Source organism: Bos indicus, chromosome 13 (genome assembly GCF_029378745.1).
Source record: "Bos indicus isolate NIAB-ARS_2022 breed Sahiwal x Tharparkar chromosome 13, NIAB-ARS_B.indTharparkar_mat_pri_1.0, whole genome shotgun sequence".
NCBI classification, from domain to species: Eukaryota; Metazoa; Chordata; class Mammalia; order Artiodactyla; family Bovidae; genus Bos; species Bos indicus.
This window is the reverse complement of record NC_091772.1, coordinates 21,659,628-21,681,036: the sequence shown is the minus strand read 5'-3', so window position 1 is coordinate 21,681,036 and position 21,409 is coordinate 21,659,628. Positions and strand designations below refer to the sequence as shown.

The following is a 21,409-nucleotide window of genomic DNA, read 5'->3' as shown; positions in this document are numbered from 1 at the left end:
CAATAAAAAAATAGGCCAAAGAACTAAACAGACATTTCTCCAAAGAAGACATTCTGATGGCTAACAAACACATGAAAAGATGCTCAACATCACTCATTATCAAATTCAAATCAAAACCACAATGAGGTACCATTTCACGCCAGTCAGAATGGCTGTGATCCAAAAGTCTACAAGCAATAAATGCTGGAGAGGGTGTGGAGAAAAGGGAACCCTCTTACACTGTTGGTGGGAATGCAAACTAGTACAGCCACTATGGAGAACAGTGTGGAGATTCCTTAAAAAACTGGAAATAGAACTGCCATATAACCCAGCAATCTCACTGGAGAAGGAAATGGCAACTCACTCCAGTATTCTTGCCTGGAAATACCATGAGCAGAAGAACCTGGTGGGCTACAGTCCATGGGGTAGCAAAAGAGTCAGACATGACATGGCAACTAAGCAAGAACAAGTCATACTTAGTATCAATATATGTGGCTTGAAGTATACTAGGTAAGTGGTAAGTATAGGAGCTGGAGTGGCAGGAAGATGATTCTTGGTGAGCATGTCATGGATTTAAGGAGAGGGAGAAGAAGAGAGTCAACAGCATCATCAAGACTTCTGGTCTTAGTAGCAAGAAAAATGGCATCATGCTTTTCACTGGGGCCAGTGTGCTGCACAGCTTCAGGGTTCTTCCCATTGCTGTCTATGAGCACAGTGTCCTCTGCTTGTGCAGAGAGGACAGCTGTGAAGAGCAGCATAGAAAGGTCCAGAGAAGGAGGAGACTAGGGGCAGGAAGCGATGCAAAAGGAAGAGGACTGCAATACCACTGGCCTCGAGCGCTATTCTTTCACATTTTATAGAGTGCATGAATAAAAGCATAGAATTTCTAAAACTCTGCTATTTTATCCTGATTAAATATTAACATGAAAATGTACAAGAAGCTTTTGACTCTCCACATTTTCCTAGAAGCCAGCCAAGTCTTTTAGGAAACGATTACATATCATGTTTAGAATAAAACCACTTTTATCAATTGGATGAAATGCTTAATTTGGGAAAAGATTAATGAGGCCAAGTGTAGGCTTTCTCTTAGATTTCTTTCAGGAACACGTCTGCCTCTCTTCACCTGATACTGTCCTATCTTTTCCACTTTGCCTTCTTGGGCTGTTATCTTTTCACTTCAAAACCTCAAAGGCGTGGGGTTGTTCAGCATAAAGATGGTTCATCTACTCACTTACTGCAGTAAGTAATTGGGCCATGTGAGCTCCCTGTGAGCGAGTCAGGCCAGGCTTCACAGCTTATAATGAGAGGCCATTTGTTAAGCTAAATCAGGAGCATGGCTAAAACTACATTTAAAATGAACAATTTTTTTTTTTTTTACTAACATCAACAAAGCAATTGTGTGTGTGCATATGTATACAAATAAACTGTCTAGAATTAGAACTGAGAGTGCACAAAATTAGCACAAGGACCTGTCATAGTGTCACAGTCCCCTACTCTATAGCAGACTCTGTATTGGATACAAAGTACGCAACTCAGAGAAGCCATAGCCAAGGGTAATGTCCAAGAACAAAAACTCTGAAACTCTACTTATGGAAGCTATTCTTTATCCTTTCTCCAAATTTATATTCATCCTTAAAATGTCTCCTAAGTTAGTTCCTGAGGATGTCAGTCAGGAAGCCAATCTGCATACAATCTCTGAACAACACCAGCTTTTAAAAAATGTGGCTTCATTATTTTCAAGAGCCTGTAATACTCACCTTTTTATGATTAAAGCTAAGCTTAATTTTCACTTGACCTCTGTATGATTTGTAATGAATCATAAATTTCTAAGAACAGGTTTTTCATTCCACAGGACAGATACAGAAAAGGAGTGTTAACACCAGTTAAAATATGCTTCCATTTCGGCTTACACAAGCATTTGTCAATTCTTTTCTTTTAAGGTATTTTAATTTTCCTTCCATTTCATAAGACATAGATAAATTTGTTACTTAAGTATAATTTTTTTCTAGAAATGATACAGTGAAGCAAATGAAGTATGGAGGCAGAAAAGAGTTGGAATAACTAGGTGAAATTAAGGCAGGAAATGGTATCAGGCGTCAGCTTAGGGCAGAGCATGCAGGGCTTTGGCGGAAGATTCAGAGACAGAAATTGTTCTCTTTTCCGTCTGTGGTATTATTCTCCAGGACACAAGGGCCAGACACAGTACTGAAAACGTGAACTTTTATGTCTGTCTCTATAACAGTTAGGTGGGTAAGAGCATGCTGCTCGAGTCAGAGGGAACAGAATTTTATTTTTCTGTGTGTTCTGCCCTGCAAACCTTGCCAAAACATTCATTTGTTTCCATTATGGCCCAGCTATGTATCTAATAGGCAGCACAGCATCTCAGCAAGGGTCTGATTGCAGAGCATGTGCTCCCAAGTATGAATCATATGCCTAGCAGAATGCAACTGGAGAAGAATTACTTTAAACTCATTTTTGTTCACTCGCTAACAACAGCAACGTGGTGTCTAATAGCTTATACATGTACCTTAAAAAAAACCCAAAGCTTGCAATTTTAACCACTCTTACCTTCACTTAACCCTTAACTTCCTACCTCATCTCCCTTAAAAATCTAATTGGGCTTCTCCTTATGCAGTAGGGCATCCAATTTTTAAAAGTCATGCTCTCTTTTATTACTATCAAAGCAACACATAAAGTCCTGAGTATTAGGGCTTAGTTGTCTGAAAACTACATTTGAACAGCAGGGCTTTCAGTTAAATTTGACAATACAAACATCCATTTGCTTTCCTGAATATCGATGCCAGTTCTCACAATTGTTTTAATCTGCTTCTAGCTTTCAGTTTCTGAATGTTTTTCATATGCCAGCTATTCAGCAATGCACTTAATGGCCTGAAAGCAAAGATGAGCCATAAGTTAAAGATATATTATTTTTAATATTATTATTAAAAATTATTTATTTGGCTGCATCAAGCCTTAGTTGTGGCACTTGGGCTAGGTTGCCCTGCAGCATGTGGGATCTTAGTTCCTCAACACATCACCTGCATTGGAAGGCAGATTCGTAACCACTGGACCACAAGGCAGTCCCTAAAGCTATATTCTTAAAATGCTTCCTACTCTCATTTTCATGATTGTACCCCATAGAAAATCTGGAAGCAGACAACAGGATGAAATTGACAAGAACAGCTCTATATTAAAAGAGGGGCTTCCAACTTCATTTCTACATAAGTTAGAAATGGTCTTGGGTAGGAAAGAAGAAATTGATGAGGGAGACATTGGAGAGAGCACACCAAGAGTAAATTTTCTAGCCAATCGCCAGTGATTGGAAATGTAGGATGAGTGTTCCAGGGCTTCTGATTTCTCAAGAAAGGAGACAAATCTATATTTTTATGTGAAATCTTCAAATATCTAGATGTGGGAAATATATCCATTGGATGAGATTGTTGGATGGCATCACTGACTCAATGGACATGAGTTTGAGCAAGCTCCGGGAGTTGGTGATAGACAGGGAAGCCTGGTGTGCTGCAGTCCATGGGGTCTCAACGAGTCAGACATGACAGAGCGAATGAACTGAAGTGAACATATCCATGTTTTAAATACACATCACTGAACCCTCTGACTTAAAGACTGCCCATTACTGAACTGACAAAGTAGAGCTGGAGCATCTTTTAAAAGAAGAGAGTGAGGCAGGTACCCCCTGAAGAAGCCTGTACAACTTGGCTCAGGATAATGAAAACCATAATGGGGAGATCTTCTGATATGATAGCTGGATAAAGGAATTTGCCTAAACAGTTGGGAATAAAACAGTGAGGGAAAGGAAATGGAATTAGGAAGCATACCCTGGATTTGAGGAGGCCTGGGAAAGTACAAGGCCTTTTGCCTCAAGGACAAATTAGCTCTTAGGTTCTGGAATCCTCAGAGCAGAGAAATGGGATATGGCCTGATATGGACAGGAGCCCTGTGTGAAACAAACCTCTCCATGTCATCTCAAAGATTAAAGGGAAGTGGGGCTTAGAAGGAGAAAATGCACCCAGGACGATCAAATACCTTGTCCAAGGACAACATAACCTACTAGTTGCAGGGCGGCATTAGAATAAACTTTCTGTTCTAAATATAATTATTTCTTGTAGGTCATTGATTCCTACTTCCTTGCTACTTTATTTAGTTATTTTCACTCCCAATATTATAAAGGAAGAATGGTTCAATCTGTCATTATCTTGTACTATGGGAAGTTTTAGAAAATGAAGATATTGGGGAGCTTTAGTATGTGAGATAACAAAATTGCATAAATGCAAATTAATTAGAGCCTAAATAAAGCCATGCAGATACAATTTTGCACTTTATGTATTTAAAATAGAGGGAAGTGATATGATATAAAAACATCTGTATCTACATTTTTCTTGGAATTATTTCTTGATAGTTTAGTGTTTTATGGTTTGCACTTTATGTATTTAAAATAGAGGGAAGTGATATGATATAAAAACATCTGTATCTACATTTTTCTTGGAATTATTTCTTGATAGTTTATAATTAGCGTTTTATGGCATCTGGGTTTTCTGAACCCTGTATGATACATTTATCAAATAAATTTTATTTAAATATATAAATATATCTATACACACACACACACACATATATATATATATATAGTTTCTGGGATGCATATACATTATATTAACAATGTTAAGCATTCTAGCATACACAGCAATAGCCATAACAGCAAATCACTTCATACCTAAGTGGCAACTGTTTCACTGTTCAGTTCTTTTTGGCTTTCTCCTTTTCCTTTGAATTTTTTTTTTCCCTATAAATTTTACAAGCTCACCAAATGTTCACCTTTTAATACTTTCAGGATGATTATCATGAATGAAGGATCATTACAGTTTAAGTAAGAGAAATAGTTCTCAAAGAAATTTTAAAAATGCATTTAGGTTGCCAGTTAAACCCACAACCAATTGGCAATGATTTATTAATTATGCATCCTTCCACAAAAACAGTAAATGTTACACTAAGGAACATTAGGATGAAATACTTATATGGTAGAAGAGATTAAAACGTAATTTAACCTAATAAACAGTAAAGTTCCTCTATATATACTTCCTCTAAAATTTGCTGCAGGATGAGGTAATAAGTATTGGTATTCAACCATGAAAATGGATAAAGTAGACTGACTCTAAGGTAGGACATGTATTCCTCTATGGCCATAAAAAGACTGCATGACTTTTCTTTTTAATCGTATTGTCTGAAACCTCCCACGAACTAGTGAAAAAAAAAATAATCAAATTTACAATAGTCACAAAATGGATCACTTCCTTTCCAAGTCTGTATCTGAAGTAACAATAAATTCAAAATATAATAGGAGAAGAAAGATGAAACAAGTTAGAGAAATGCAACTCCTAAAATATGATAGTATACTAGGACAGGCAGCATCAAGAACTGTAAGAATTCTGGTTTCAAATCTGTAATGTTTTTGGAATAATATTTTTTGTGTGTGTGTAAACAGGCAGTTTCCTTGTTACATTATCAATAGACCAAGAATTTCAGGGTCTGTAGTATAATCAAGAGCTCTCCTGGTGGCTCAGTGGTAAAGAATCCGTCTGCCAATGCAGAAGACCTGGCTTTGATACCCGGGTTGGGAAGATCCCCTGGAGAAGGAAAAGACAACCCACTCTAGTATCCTTACCTGGGAAATCCCATGACACAGAAGCCTGATGGGCTACAGACCATGGGGTTACAAAAGAGTTGGACACAACTTAGCGACTAACAGGGCTTCCCTGGTGGCTCAGATGGTAAAGCATCTGCCTACAATGCGGGAGACCCGGGTTCAATCTCTGGGTTGGGAAGATCCCCTGGAGAAGGAAATGGCAACCCACTCCAGTATTCTTGCCTGGAAAATCCCATGGATGGAGCCTGGTAGGCTACAGTCCATGGGGTCGCAAAGAGTCGGACACGACTGAGCCACTTCACTTCACTTCTTAGCGACTAACAAGAATAATTGTAAAGCAAACAAACATCACTATTCAATGGTAACTTAAAAAAAATATACTGAATCTGTGTTCTATTATGACAGCTAGTTATTCCTATTAACAGAACAGAAATGGTAATTTGATTTTTCCAAAATCCATTTATCTGAGAAAGGATCTATGTTTTTATCATTATTTTCACTTATGTACACCTTCTTTTCATTTTTTTTTTTAATTAACAAAATAGGGTCTTTCCTGGTGGCTCAGTGGTGAAGAACGCCTGCCAGTGCAGGAGACACTGGTTCCACCCCTGATCCTGGAAGATCCCACGTGCGGGCAGAGCAACTTGGGTACCACAACTACTGAGTCTGTGCTCTAGAGCCTGGGAGCCACAATTGCTAGGTCCACATGATACCACTGAAGCCTGCATGCCCTAGAGCAGGTCCTTGGCCACAAGAGAAGCCCCCACAATCAGAAACCTGCGTACCGCAAGTAGAGAGTAGCTCTTGCTCTCCGCAGCTAGAGGAAAGCCCTCACAGCAACAAAGTCCTGGCACAGCAATAAACAAAATAAATAAATAAAAGTATTTTAAAAATTAAAAAATAATTTTAGTTCTGTATATTTAATCAGAACAGGACTATAAAATTATACTCCTTTATGTTCTTACAATTTCATTAGCTCTATAGCTTAACTCCTGACTTTATGGGACGATAATTGTGTAATATATTGGAGTCCGATGGAAAGATTATTAAAAAGCAATCATTAAAACATATTTATTGAAATGAAACAAATGAGAAATAGATTTGTGACTTGTTGTACATAATCTTCTTGGGAAAGAAAAAAACGTTGAGGTGTCCTCGGGTCACCACATTAAAGAATATTGCTGTGGATTGTCCATATGAAGCTCTGTAACCTCAGGCATATCAATTAACCTCTCTGTCTGCATAGCTGTAAAATCAAGGTAATTGTGTATGACCTAACTCCATAGTCAAGCCACTCACATTTACTAAACACCTTCTATGTGCCTGTGCCTTTGTGGAAGGATAAGAATATAAGATATTGCTGAAGAATTGAAAACTATCATGTGTATGAAAGCACGTTGTCAAGGATAACACATTAGGCAAACAACTATGTCACACTCTCAAATTATAAATGCTTTTCTAGAAAGGCCAGGAGCACCTAGCTGTAACCTCAAATGGGCAGGAGGGTCTTTACTGTGGCAGATTTTACAAGCAGAACCTTGCCTTAGAAAAATAAAATACAAGACAGTTATCAGGAAGAAAAAAGTAGAACAGAAAACAAGGAACTGGTTTTTAACCAGGAAGGAGAAAGGGCAGCAAGGCAAATGACAAAGAAATGACTTCCTTTAGAACTCTAAATTCACAAGGACTGATAGTCTGGGAATATCAAGAAAGTGTTAAAATTGACTCTCAGCTTAATATTCCCATGACAATACAGGAAAATCACAATGGAAAATTTCTCTTCAGTTAAATAAAGAAAAGAAAAGGACATTTAAAAAATATCAATCTCACTACAAAGAGAGAATAGGAAAAATAAACTGTTACTATGCAGTGTGAGACACCCATTGAGAACAGTATAAATAAAGATGACAATTTTGATAATAAGGTTTAGAGAGAGAGAGAGACCACAATAAGAACACAAACCTCTGTTTTGACAAAGCCTACAGTTAGTGCGATTTCAGATTCTAGACTTTCTGACTCTTCATCTTTCCAGAAATTTTACCACTGTTAGTTACAATGTCGAAAATAACATTGCATAACATTACTTGGCAGTTCCAGCAATACACTGGATTACAATGAAAACCAGGAATGCATAAGTCCCTTTAAGCAATATTCTCTCAGATTCCAAGGAGCGTGATGTAAGGAACAGGTGGGCTATGATATCAAAACAGCTTTGGGTGAGGATGCAACAAGCAGAGTAGATCTTCTCTTCTATTCTATGTCCACAAGTGCCCCAAGTAAATGATTAATTCCACATGGAAGAATTCTTCAAAGGAATGGAAACATTTAACATGGTTACGAGATTTCCAAAAGTTGGCCTACTTAACTGAAACATAACCATCCCTCACTTTATAGAAAAGATAGATTTCAGAAGACGTGACCAAAGTGAATCCTTTTAAAATCATTGGCATCTTTTTTAGAGTCAGGGATTCATTTCCCAAGGGAAAAATAACCCTTCAGTGGGAAATAAGATGGTGAGTCAGTATTGCAGTATTATAAATACTCATTTAGACATGGTCAATAATGCCCATTATCAATTCACATTGTCAGAATTTCTCTCACGATTAGTGACTGCCTAAAACATCATTTCTGATACTTCTGAAACTTTATTCTTAAATTCTTTGCTACCTTCTCCCCAAGTTTAGGTTGTCTAATAGATCTTAATTACATTGTCAACAGAGTGTTAAATCAAACATGCTATTATTCTAATTTAGACATTCTGTAAATTTAAGGTTGCAATCTAGTCAATTTCTATTCTCTGTCAGCCTGGGGAAATGAAACAAAGTTTAAATTTCCTTATTCATTCTGTCACTTAGATCTCTAATTAATCTTTGCTGCGTGCCTGCTTAGTCTCTTCAGTTATATCCGACTCGTCGGGACTCTATGCACTGTAGCCGACTAGGCTGCTCTGTCCATGGGATTCTCAGGCAAGAACGCTGGAGTGGGTGGCCATGCCCTCCTTCAGGGGATCTTTCTGACCCAGGGATCGAACCTGTGTCTCCTGTGTCTCCTGCTTTGCCAGCGGATTCTTTACCACTGAGTCACTGGGGAAGCCCTAATCTTTCCTATCAGGTAGCAATAAACACTAGCCAAAGGACTTGTGGACTCAGCTGTCCTGGAATGCTCTCAGTATTGGGTCATCGAGCCACACAAATCTTCATGTCTATTAACACTTTGAAATTAGAGTCAAAAGATGTCACAGAAGATGATGAGGCAAAAACAAATAATATAAACATAAACAATCAGATTTAGATGAAAATCCTTCCAATTGGGAATATTTTTTTTTCTCAGAGACATTTCTTTATACTATCACAAGAATATAATTATTTAATAATTTTAATGAAATTCAAGGGTCATAATGCCAAAGATATGAGAATGCAAAAATAAAACCCCAAAATAACCGGTGTTATCCAGCAGATTTTAAAAACTGTATTTTTTTAATAAAGCAAAAGAAATCAAGAGGTGAGAAAATGACTTGAGGTTCATGAATGTTAAATGCCCTTTACTTGACACCTGGAGAAAATGATAGAGGTCAAAGGGGAAAGAACTCATCAATGTATTACTTACTTCTTTATATCCAAAGATGATGCGTCCATCCATGAGGAGGGTTGCTTGGAATGTGAAGCTTCCCAGGTTGTAATTATCCTGGAGATGTACATGGTCCCATTGGACAACAAGCGCTGTGCCTATAAACCCCATTGGAACAGAAGAAATGCGATGAGAAAAATAACTCAATCAGTTCTGGTGGGAATCTTCACAAAAGCATGGATCTAACTTTCTCATCTAGTAGTTGTGCTACTTGAATTGTATATAGTTAACTGGAATTCTGTTACTGAAATAGCATTTGGGATATTTATAAAGAATTGAGTATTCTCTAAATCTAACCTCATACTGAGGTTAATATTGAGCCCAGTATGGGGGAATTTTGCCTTAGGAAGTCCATTAATGTTAATGGGTTTACTGTCTGCTTAAATTTCCATGAGCCACTTTCAAAATGCAACCCAAGTGACTTGAATGAACTTCAAATACATTTGACAAATGCTGAGAGAGAAAGGAACACATTCAGGGAAGCTAGCATCACTTATAACAGACTTGAAGATGTCTCTTCCATATTTAGAATTATACTCTTCTGTGCTGAAGACATTTCTTTAACACTAATGGGAATTTTCTTCTTTTATTCACAATGCCTGCATTTCTGTCTTTGTAGTATTGCTTCTAGAAGGTTGCAAGGTAGCTTTAAGTGCCCCAGGCTAAGATTTCTGAAGCCCCCTTGAAGTACACTGGGATGACTCTTCAGTGCTATATACCACAGTCTGATAAGTCAATCTGCCAATGTTTACTATAAAATTATTAACATGAAATATTAATTGAAACACAGCTTAATAGCCACCAATGAGACAACAAGGATGAATCTGGAGGGGCACTAAGCTAAGTGAAATAAGCCAAAAAGAGAAAGAGAAAAACTGCATGGTATCACGTTCGTGTGAAATCTTAAAGCAGGGACTAGAGTCTGGGGCAAAAAGAAATGCTAACAAAAGGATACCAACTTTCATTGATATAATAAATAAGGTCTGAGGATCTGATGTGTAACACAGGGAATACAGTGTCTGGCACTGGAGGTATGTGTGCTTGCTCACTCGCTCCAGTCATGTCCAACGCTGTGACTCCATGGACTGTAGCCTGCCAGGCTCCTCCGTCCATGAGATTCAATTCTGGGCAAGAATACTGGAGTAGATAGCCATTCCCTTCTCCAGGGGAACCTTCCTAACCCATAGATCTAACCCATGTCTCCTGCATTACAGGTGGATTTTTTACTGTTGAGCCACAGGGGAGCCCAACACTGTATAATATAATCAAAATTTACTGAGAATAAAACCTAAAGAGTTCACATCAGAAAAACAAAAGGTACATATGTGAGGGGATGAATATGTTAGTTAATTTGATGGTAGAAATTCTTTTCCAAGGTATACATATACCACATTATCACACTGTACACTTTAAATACAGAAAAATATTTGTTTCTTTGAGGTAAAACTTTATAAGTAAAAACATTATTTTTGACTTTTACCTTGGTATGTTTAGTCATAAGCAGCACCTAAGACATAGCCCTGTTTTAAGTGAAAATCCATGTCTCTTCCTTTCATGGGCATCTCTGTATCTCTACTACTTTTTTTTTTTTTTTCTAAACTGGAAAAGGCGAGGACAGTAATAACCAGGAAATTTTCCATAATTGTAGAAGTAAAAGGGTCTTCTGATCATGAAATGCCTCTTAACAACAGCTTCTTTTCCTTCACACGTGTCCACACCTTTCAAGATCTGGTCTCCTCGTAATTCCTATCCTTGCTAATTTCTATCTTCACTAATTTCAATCAGCACTTTGATGGTGCAGAGAGAACACGGAATTGGCAGGCAGATGATCTAGACTTGGGTCCTGCCTCTCAAACTTTTTGTGTGACTTTGGACACAATCTGCTTGAACCTGTATCTTCTGCAACATGGGAAGACTAATTTTCACTTTCTAGAGATTTCTGCATTCAGCTCCCAAATACATAGTTTCTGCACATTCTTGTGCATAAAAGAGGTCTACCTCTTTTTGAGTAATTAAATGTTTTTAATGCAAATTCTGATGATGATATTCTCCCCATATTATTATAGCAGGCTTTATAAAATAACACTAAAATGTGTGAATAAGTCCTATCACAGCTCCTCCAACATTTGTTAATTTAAGTGGGTCTACTGGTAAGATTGCTGTTGTTTAGTTGGTAAATAGTGTTTGACTCTGTGACTCCATGGAATGTAGTCCACCAGGCTCCTCTGTCCAGGGAATTCTCCAGGCAAGAATACTGGAGTGGGTTGTCATCTCCTCCTCCATGTGATCTTTTCGGCCTAGGGATCGAACCTCCGTCTGCTGCCTCTCCTGCATTGGTAGGTGGATTCCTTACCACTTAGCCACAAGAGAAGCCCACTAGTAAGATTAGTTGAGTGTAAATGTTATCTTTAAATTTTAAAATTACCTACATTAAAATTACCTTCTTAAATTTTAAAATTATCTCTATTTTGTTTTATGAAATAATCAATATTTCAAGTTTCACCTGTTATTAAATCTAAAACCCTATAGTCCACAGGTTAGTGAGAGCGGCTTCTAGAGATATAATCTTATATTTCTCTTAGCAGATAATGATCACATATTGCTCTCTAGGTAGCACCTAACACAGGAAGCAACTAGATAAGTGAATCAAAAAACATTTTCTTTGGTCAGCTACGAGGTAGGAGAATAACCTGTCAAGAGCAAAACTTGGACTCAAGCATGGAATTTACCAAAGAGCTGGGTTAGAGTGGTGCATCTCTTGGCTTATGACTGACAATCATATGTTGTTTCTCTGATGATGGACACAAAATCTAATGGCACAGTTCCTCCTGGTGGAGCTGAAGTTGTTATTTAAGCTCATGTTACAGACTACATGAGTTACTGCACCATCCTATGTGCTTAACGGAACTGAGCAGCTGGAACTTAGTATCGCTAGGGTGATCATCAAACTTTCTGATCAGTAGTGGATGCCAATTTTTTAATCTCCAAAATAAAAACAGGCAAGTAGGCTGATCTAGGGGCATTTAAGGTCACTATTAACTCCAAATTTTCTGATTCTATGTTTGATTAGGTTTATGATTTCGATAAGAATTATGCTTCTAACCTGCTATTTATGAGCCATCAAATTATTTTTCTAATAAAAGATTTAGTTTAATAACTTTTCTAGTTCTTGTGCATTAATATTCTGTGACTTCCTTACACTCCAGTAGTTATCTAGTCTGGCTATCATATCTGGAAGCATCGTCTGATTTTTAAAACCTAGTGTTTTAATACTGCAGAAATTTCATCTTAGAAGAAATGTTCTAAACTGCCACTGTCTCCTTTAGAGAAGTTTTGCTTTCCTAAAATGTTGAGTTTCCCATCCTTAAGCACTCCTTCAATGATCCTAACCAATCAGAATTAGAAATATTTCAGTAAGTTGCTCTGGTATGAAAGGACTTTGTGAAGATCCTTACAATATTGAGAAGTGCTTCTATCATTTAATAAAACACAGAAATTACTAGCTTTTATTATTATAAGAACTCAGTATTCCCATTGATTACTACACAGAAGATATTTCAATAAAGTAAAAATACAATAGTTCTTGAGTATTTGTACTTTCACAAGTCTCAGAATTAAAAATCAATTTACATACTTAATTTTTTTCATTTATTCATTCATTGTATAATTATTGAGGACCTACTGTGTATTGAGTTCTCGTGCCAGGTATGCAAGAGAAAATCATTTCTTATAAATAGCCACTGGCCTTTAGAATCCAGTTGAAGTGGCACATATCAATTTTTCAAAATCATTTTAATAAAGATAAAATTTAACTACGGAGCTACTTAGGCACAAGATATGTGAGAGAGTGTATGGGGAAGGAGACAATATGTTTTATGATTTTGATGTTAATGATATAAACACTTGATCAACAGAACCTTGTGTCTATGACTAAATGTCTCAACATAATCTAGTAAGTGACAAAGCTTGGAAAATACTCAACTTTCTAAACTACATAGGGTAGATTCCTTAGGTGATTCAGGAAATAAGCTTCAGATAAGTTGTTCACTGTAGCTCTGTCTAAAGTATACTCAAAATCTGCTTGTATATCTTTGACCCTTTGTACGTCAATTTCCTTTAAGTGAGAGGACAGAATATAACAGTTCTTAACATAACCGAAGGAAATAATTATTATAGTTAATATTTAGAGTTAACTTCATTTATTGGAGCATACTTTGGTGTTATTCAAATTGTTTGAAATCTGTTTCTCAAAGTGCACATCTGAATGTGTTTAGTTGTCTTCCTCTTTTGCTATTTTGACTTGTAAAATGACTTTATCACACTGGCCAGATCTCTTTCAGCAAAGTGATGTCATTTTCCCAAAGCTGAGGTCACCAGTAAGTCTATGCTACCCTACGGTTAATTTCTCCCTTGGTCATTAAGGCAAGACAAGAGGAGAAATAACTCTGTTCAGGCCACATGCTTCTATTTTTTAAAAGATGATTCTCATATGGGCAAATAAATAATATTTTTGTATTGTAAAGAGTACAGAAATTTCTATTTTTAAGTTTCCAAAACAAACTCTCTTTTCCTATATTCTTTTTCTATCATAGTTACAGTCTTAACTAAGATGTAGACAGGAAAATTCATTTATGTTTTTAGGAACATCAATTTCTTACTTAGGTTTGGGGGCATTTAGTGACATAGTCTACTTCTTCCTTGACTATTTTGTGTGTTCCCCTAAAGAATTAGTAGGGATAGACTGTTGTCAGTATATACGATAAAATTTAACAGCTCTATTTCATATTTCAAAGTCAGGAAAACTTTTTCCGTAAGTGAATTTTGTTGTTTAGTTGCTGAGTTGTGTCTGACTCTTCTGCAACCCCCTGGACTGTAGCCACCAGGCTCCTCTGTCCATGGGATTTCTGTACTGGACCGGTTTGCCATTTCCTTCTCTAGAGGATCTTCCCTACCCAGGAATCATACTCACGTCAACTTGGCAGGTGGATTCTTTACCACTGAGCCATCTGGGAAGGCCAAGTGAATTTTAATTACTCACTATCCTATATTTTCTGGAGAAGGAAATAGCAACTCACTCCAGTACTCTTGGCTGGAAAATCCCAAGGATGGAGCAGCCTGATAGGCTACAGTCCATGATGTTGCAAAGAGTCGGACACGACTGAGTGACTTCACTACTACACCATCCTATATTTTCAAAATATACAAATAGTTTATAAGTTTTAGAAATTTAATATCAATATATTATGCCACTTGTCTCTACCTAAAAATCAGAACTAAAAAAATTTCCTTATTTACTTCTTTTTAGTAGGAAGGACTTACTTCAAATAGCATCAAATAAATGTGTTTGCTTTGTCCAAAACAATGTTTGCTGCAACTCATTTATTATATTCCCTAATACATGTTAATAAATGTTTGTTAAATGAGCAAATGAATGAATGAATACGTGAGTGACATTTTACCATATACTTTATCCACTTGTTATAGTATTAATTGGTGCAGTATAACATTCGTTACCTCAGGCTATTTGCACCAGTTAACAAATCCAGTCTAAACCCAACATTACAAAAATATTAATATGAATCTGATGATCAGTGTTTATAAGTATACATTCAGCAAAATATAGGCTAACCAACACATACCATTATCAAAATATCTGACAGTTGAATTTCTGGATACACTGGGATCAAAATTTGCCATTAAAGGTGCTATGTACTGTGTGGCCGTTAGCATTCGGTGCACAACTTCACCAGTGTATATGAAACCTGTAATTAGAAAAACAGGAGGTTGTTAAGAAAAAAACAGAATATTTAAATTAAAATATCCCAACTCCACTTCACTGACATTTTGAAAAATCACAGTAGCTAAAAAAAGAAACATAATTAATATCTTAATATCTGATCAGCAATAGTTGAGTCTGGATTAATATGGTAGCAGAATAATATACAATATGGTAGCAGAATAGTAATCATAAACTTATTATATGTACAATTAAGTGTGTGACTTAAAGTCACTTAAAGTGACTACTATCCCAAGAGATTATTAGGGTGAAAAGGCTAGGATAGTACTGTAAGTAATCCAAACATTAAATCTGCCTTTAGTAATCCCTTGTTATTTTTATACTAGTCAAACAGGTAAGCTCAGTTTACAAATTAATGTATTCTCATGATGTTCAGTTACACATTCTTAATCTCAGTTTAGGACATTTTAGAATTCACACATACATATATTTAGTACTAAAATGCAGAAAGTATTTTGAACCATCTATTCAAAGTTGAAAGGAAGCTAAGCACTAAAGGATAAACTTCACATTTCTCAGATTGCTCAAGTAGCACCGTATCAAGGAGTTAGTCTATATGTAACCATTGATAATGCACAAATACTTCTCTATTTAGAGAGTTATCGATGTCAGCCTATTTCAGCTATTGGATAACGAGAGGGAATTTACTATGGAGAACTTCATCTTGAATTAAATTTCAATAGCTCCCATGTTACAACTCTACCCACTTTCAATTATTCACACTGGGTTTATTTACTTTGTGGATTATCCATGACAAATTGTTAATCCTATACTGGCTTCTGGCCTCCAAGGTCTTTAGCTGCCTAAAAGGAGAGTCAGTTCAGGAAATACTAATTTCTAATATTAAACTAGGAAGTGCACAATTAAGAACATATAAAAACATTCATATACATACATTAACCAAAGAAAATTCAAAGCAAGTTATTTGTGACAATGCAATTGTAATGTTTAGGTAATCATAAGTTAACTACATATCTGGGGTTACTATAGATCATTTTTACATTAATATTTTCATAAGAATTAATTTAATTTTTTTTAAGAATTAGTTTTAGAAAAAGCAGAATTAAAAAAAAAACCCACAAAATTATGTTGAATTTAAACCCCTTAAAGTGTAAAACTTTTATCTCATTTCATGGTCTGAATAAAGCTTTCATTAGCATATCATGGCCCTCATTGCTTCAAATTCTCTATTGCAATTTCTACTAAGTTATTGGAGAATTAAATCTGTAGTTTGTTATTGTTGTTTAGTTGCTAGGTCGTGTCCAACTCTTGTGAGACGCCATGGCCTGTAGCCCACAGGGCTCCTCTGTCCATGGAATTTTCCAGGCAAGAATACCACGGTGGGTTGCCAATTTCCTTCTCCAGAGGATCTTCCTGACCCAGTCTCCTGTACTGGCAGGCAGATTCTTTATCACTGAGCCACCAAGGAAGCCCTAAATCTGTAGTTATTTAGTTTGAAATCAATTTCTGTCTTTCCAGCAGTGTCTTCTTTCCTTTGACTTCCTTTTTATTTTTCACCAAAGGCATAATTTAATCATAGCCATTCAGGTTTTAAAAAGATACTTAAACTGGTAAAATCTTTAGCATGTTATAGTCATCAATTACTCTTTGTTCCTCATTCACCAAAAAAAAAAAAACTTTCAAAATAAATTCCCAGTGTCTTGAGCAGAACTTTGTAATTTGCAATGTCACACAGCTCAAGTGTACTGAAAGATGACAGTAGGGTGAAAGTCATTGCTTTTACTTGATTTCCCTGTGGATTCTCAGAGTCATGCTCTCAGTGTTCAAAGTCCAACACCCTTAAAATTATAAAGATGAAGAGTGACTATTTTTCAGGGTCTGTGATTTTTTTCTCTTATCCTCACCAGTGTGCCTTTTATAATTTCACCATTAAAAGGAAGACAACAATTCTATAAATATAATCTTTTAAGGAAAAGATTGATTTACACTCTGAAAGTGTTCTTTCAGGGTCAATATCTCTGGATAGTTATTCCTCTACTTTAAATTTTCCATGTACTAATAAGAGAAACTGATTGAATTAAAGAATAAGGAAAGCAGTAATTCAAGGCAGTAAGATAATTTTAAATCAATACAATATTCATTCATTGAAACAACTGCAGTAAGAAATTGCAGCAGCAATTCCTAAAAACAGAATTGAAAAATACAGTCATAAAAGATTTCAGACATAATTCTCACTATTTTTAAAATAAATAAGATTACATTTATTTTATAGATTTCTCAAAATGTTATTCTCCATTCTGTATAACCCAGTTTTCAGATAAGGAGAATCACTCTCTCGCTTCTTCTCATCAGGAAAAAGTTTTCCAGGACTAGAATTTCTCAGATTTCAAAGGTGAAGTCTCAAACTGTTCCCAAAGAACTAAGTGAAAAGATGAAAGAATTTGCTAATGTGTAAAAGCTATATTTGTATGCTAAGTCACTTCAGTCGTGTCCAACTCTGTGTGACCCCATAGACAGCAGCCCATCAGGCTCCCCCGTCCCTGGGATTCTCCAGGCAAGAACACTGGAGTGGGTTGCCATTTCCTTCTCCAATGCACGAAAGTGAAAAGTGAAAGTGAAGTCGCTCAGTCGTGTTCAACTCTTAGCGATCCCATGGACTGCAGCCCACCAGGCTCCTCTGTCCATGAGGATTTTCCAGGCAAGAGTACTGGAGTGGGGTGCCATTTAAACTATAGGAGTATTACAATTGCTACAACTTCTATTAACAAGAAGAGAAGTGAAAAATTGCTCAGTCATGTGCGACTCTTTGCGATTCCAAGGACTTTAGCCTAGCAGGCTCCTCCGTCCGTGACATTTTCTAGGCAAGAGTACTGGAGTGGGTTGTCATTTCCTTCTCCAGAGGATCTTCCTGACCCAGGGATCAAACCCAGGTCTCCTGCATTGCAGACACTTTACCCTCTGAGCCACCAGGGTAGACCCACTAACAAGAAGCTGCTACTATAATTACTAGCACATCTGCCACTATGATTAATCTGCTGCCACTATTACCATTAATACCACTACCGCGAAGACTAATGTGAAAAACAATTCAAGAATACAAAGATTCCACTACTCCATACAATGAGTTTAATTTTGCTAATTCAGAGAATATTTGTTTTCTTTAGCCATATGAAACCCAATTCCTCCATTATCTTAGGTTAGTTCTTAATGACTATAAAGTAAAATGCTTGAATGTAGCCATGGGCCCCACTGAGTTCTCCTTACACTCCTAAGTTTTAAAAATATCATTTTAGAAATGATTAATAACTGAGTGGAGAGAAACCTTCCAGGCCTGCTGAGAGCAGGGAGGGAAGTGTAATCAGGTGTTGAATAAGAACCAGCTATGCAAAGTAAAGCATCCTTTATTTGAATAAATTTTTTCCAAATCTTCAAAAGCACTCATAGCTGTCTCTTGTCTTTAGTTATCTAGGGCATGTCCACTTGTACAGAAAAAATATTTCATTTTTCTGGTCCTTCACATTTTAAGGTAATTTAGGTAACATATATTTACTGTTTTTAAATTTTTTTTTTTTTATTTTCAAGCTTGGTTGTAGCCACTTGAAAAGCTGATCACAAAATGTCTCTTTTACTCATTACGTATTTCTAGTTTAAATAGAATTTATCTACCTGGTCATAAGATTTGTAGAAAAGTGGTTATTACTGAGCAAATGTGTAACTCAGTGATACTTCCACTTAAAAAGTCCAAATAAGAGAAACAAATGTGTTTAGATTTTTGAATTTCAACAGTTACACACTTCTCTTGCTTTCATTACTAAGCCTAAAGTCAAGTTCTGAGCTCAGCTATAATTGGCAGATTTTCTCTTGCAACTGAAGGATCTACTTTGCTATTTCTGTAGATGGTCTCTGCTGCTAAGTCACTTCAGTCGTGTCTGACTCTGTGCGACCCCATAGATGGCAGGCCACCAGGCTCTCCCGTCCCTGGGATTCTCCAGGCAAGAATACTGGAGTGGGTTGCCATTGCCTTCTCCAGTGCAGGAAAGTGAAAAGTGAAAGTGAATTCTCTTAGTCAGGTCCGACTCTTCGTGACCCCATGGACCAGCCTACCAGGCTCCCCTGTCCATGGGATTTCCCAGGCAAGAGTACTGGAGTGGGGTGCCCTTGCCCTCTCTAGTCACTTGAATAATCTATAGTTCTAAATTTGTACACTTCCTCAAGCATTTGAGAATTCTATCACTGTAAGTCCTGATATGAATAACCCCTACACAATAATTATATATTTACTAACCATGATTACATATTTATTAACCACAAATATTATTCTGATAATTGTGAGATTAGCCAATACCTATGTGGTGCTAGTTCGCTTTAATCGTATTCCACTCTCTCTGACCCCACAGACTGTAGCCTGTCAGTCTCCTCTGTCCATGGGATTTTCCAGGCCAGAATACTGGAGTAGGTTGCCATTTCCTTCTCCAAGGGATCTTTCTGACCCAGGGATTGAACCCACATCTCTTACATCTCTTGCATTGACAGGAGGGTTCTTTACCACTAGCGCCACCCAGGTACCCCTTTCCAATAAAGTCTTGTGCTTTTTCAGTACATGTGTCTTCCTGAACAATTCATTTTAGAATATTAAACAAGAGCCTGCTCTTGGGTCCTGGAAGGGGTCCCCTCTCAGGTAACAGTTTCACTCAGAGGGTGGCACACACAGAAAGGGCCTGGAAACTGCACACATACACCCTTCCCCTTCCCTTTGCCTTATGCATCTCTTCCATTCAGGTGTTCCTGAGTTGTATCCTTTATAATAAACCAGTGTGTATATGAGTGAAAATTGCTTCGTTGTGTCTGACTCTGCAACCCCATGGACTGTAGCATGCCAGGCTCCTCTGTCCATGGAATTCTTCAGACAAGAATAGTGTAGTGGGCAGCTGTTCCCTTCTCCTGGAGATCTTCCCAACTCAGGGATGGAAACCAGGTATCCCGCATTGCAGGCAGATTTTTCACCATCTGAGCCACCAGGGAAGCCCAAGAATACTACAGTGGGTAGCCTATTCCTTCTCCAGGGGATCTTCCCAACCCAGGAATCAACAGGGGTTTTCTGCATTTCAGGTGAATTCTTTACTGGCTGAGCTACCAGGGAAGCTCCAATACCTATATGCGTGTGTGCTAAGTTGCTTCAGTTGTGTCCAACTCTTTGCAACACTATGGACTATAGCCTGCCAGGCTCCTCTGTCCATGGAGATTCTCCAGGCAAGAATACTGGAGTGGGTTGCCATGCCCTCTTCCAGGGGATCTTCCTGACCCAGGGATTAAACCCGTGTATCCTATGGCTCCTGTAGTGAAGGCAGATTCTTTATCACTGAGCTACCAGGGAAGACCCCAATACCTATACGGGCCTTACCAATTACATAATTTTTATATATTTTCTTCAATGTGTCCTTATAATAACTTTGAAAGGAATTACATTATTGATTTTGTTGTTGTTTAATCACTAAATTGTGTCTGACTCTTTGTGACCCCATAGAATGTAGACCACCAGTCTCCTCTGTCCATGGGATTCTCTATGTAGGAGTGGGTTGCATTTCCTTCTCCAGGGGATCTCCCCCACCTGGGGATTGAACCTGCATTGCAGGTGGGTTCTCTACCTCTGAGACACCAGGGATGTCCACGTTATTAATATTAGTATTATTACTATTAGGCTTCCCAGGCGGCACTAGTGGTAATGAATCTTCCTGCCAATGCAGGAGATGCAAGTTTCCATTTATTAAATGAAGCATGTAATGAAGCTGGATAATTTGCTTAAAGCCACATGGCTAAAATTGGTCTCCAAATTTTATGACCTCTTCACAACATACTTTAGAATTCATTACGTGTCAATAACTAGACATTCTCCCTCACTGGATTTCATTCTTAAAGAGTTTGAGGAAGAAAAGACCTGTTGTCTCTGTGAAAGTTCCAACACCTCCACCTTACAGCAGAGCGGCAGTCCTCTTAAGTCCTGCTACTTTTACTGTACTGCTTCAGCCTCTATTCTTTTAACTGCAAATTGAATAAGTAGATTTAAATTAGATTACTCTAGTGAAAGTGAAAGTCGATCAGTCATATCCAACTCTTTGTGACACCATGGACTCTTTACCAACTGAGCTAGGAGGGATGTCCTCTATTACAGTCCCCCAAATGACTCTCAGATTGGTAGGTGAATGACATATGAGTAGAGAATGTATTTAATGGTGAAATCAAGTTATTTCGAATAATTTTACTTAAGTTCTTTGACTTTAGTAACTTAAGTTCCTTGGCCTTTCTGTGCCTCAGATCTCTAATCCATTAAATGGAGGAATAATCATATCAATATCATTGGATTGTTATGATGGTTGAATGAGTTA

The 21,409-nt window shown here is 37.3% G+C and overlaps 1 protein-coding gene across 3 annotated transcripts in view; it reads right to left on the bottom strand.

The window, feature by feature from the left end:
• The window catches only part of PLXDC2 (plexin domain containing 2), a 425,380-nt gene that overhangs the window by 115,887 nt on the left and 288,084 nt on the right, over window positions 1-21,409 (bottom strand). For all 3 annotated transcript variants that reach the window (XM_019973017.2, XM_019973018.2, XM_070800805.1), the window contains exons 5-6: window positions 14,908-15,030; window positions 9,248-9,366 (exon numbers count right to left, since the gene is read on the bottom strand). In XM_019973017.2, the coding sequence (XP_019828576.1) occupies window positions 9,248-9,366; window positions 14,908-15,030 (242 nt within the window). The remainder of the gene's footprint in view (window positions 1-9,247; window positions 9,367-14,907; window positions 15,031-21,409) is intronic.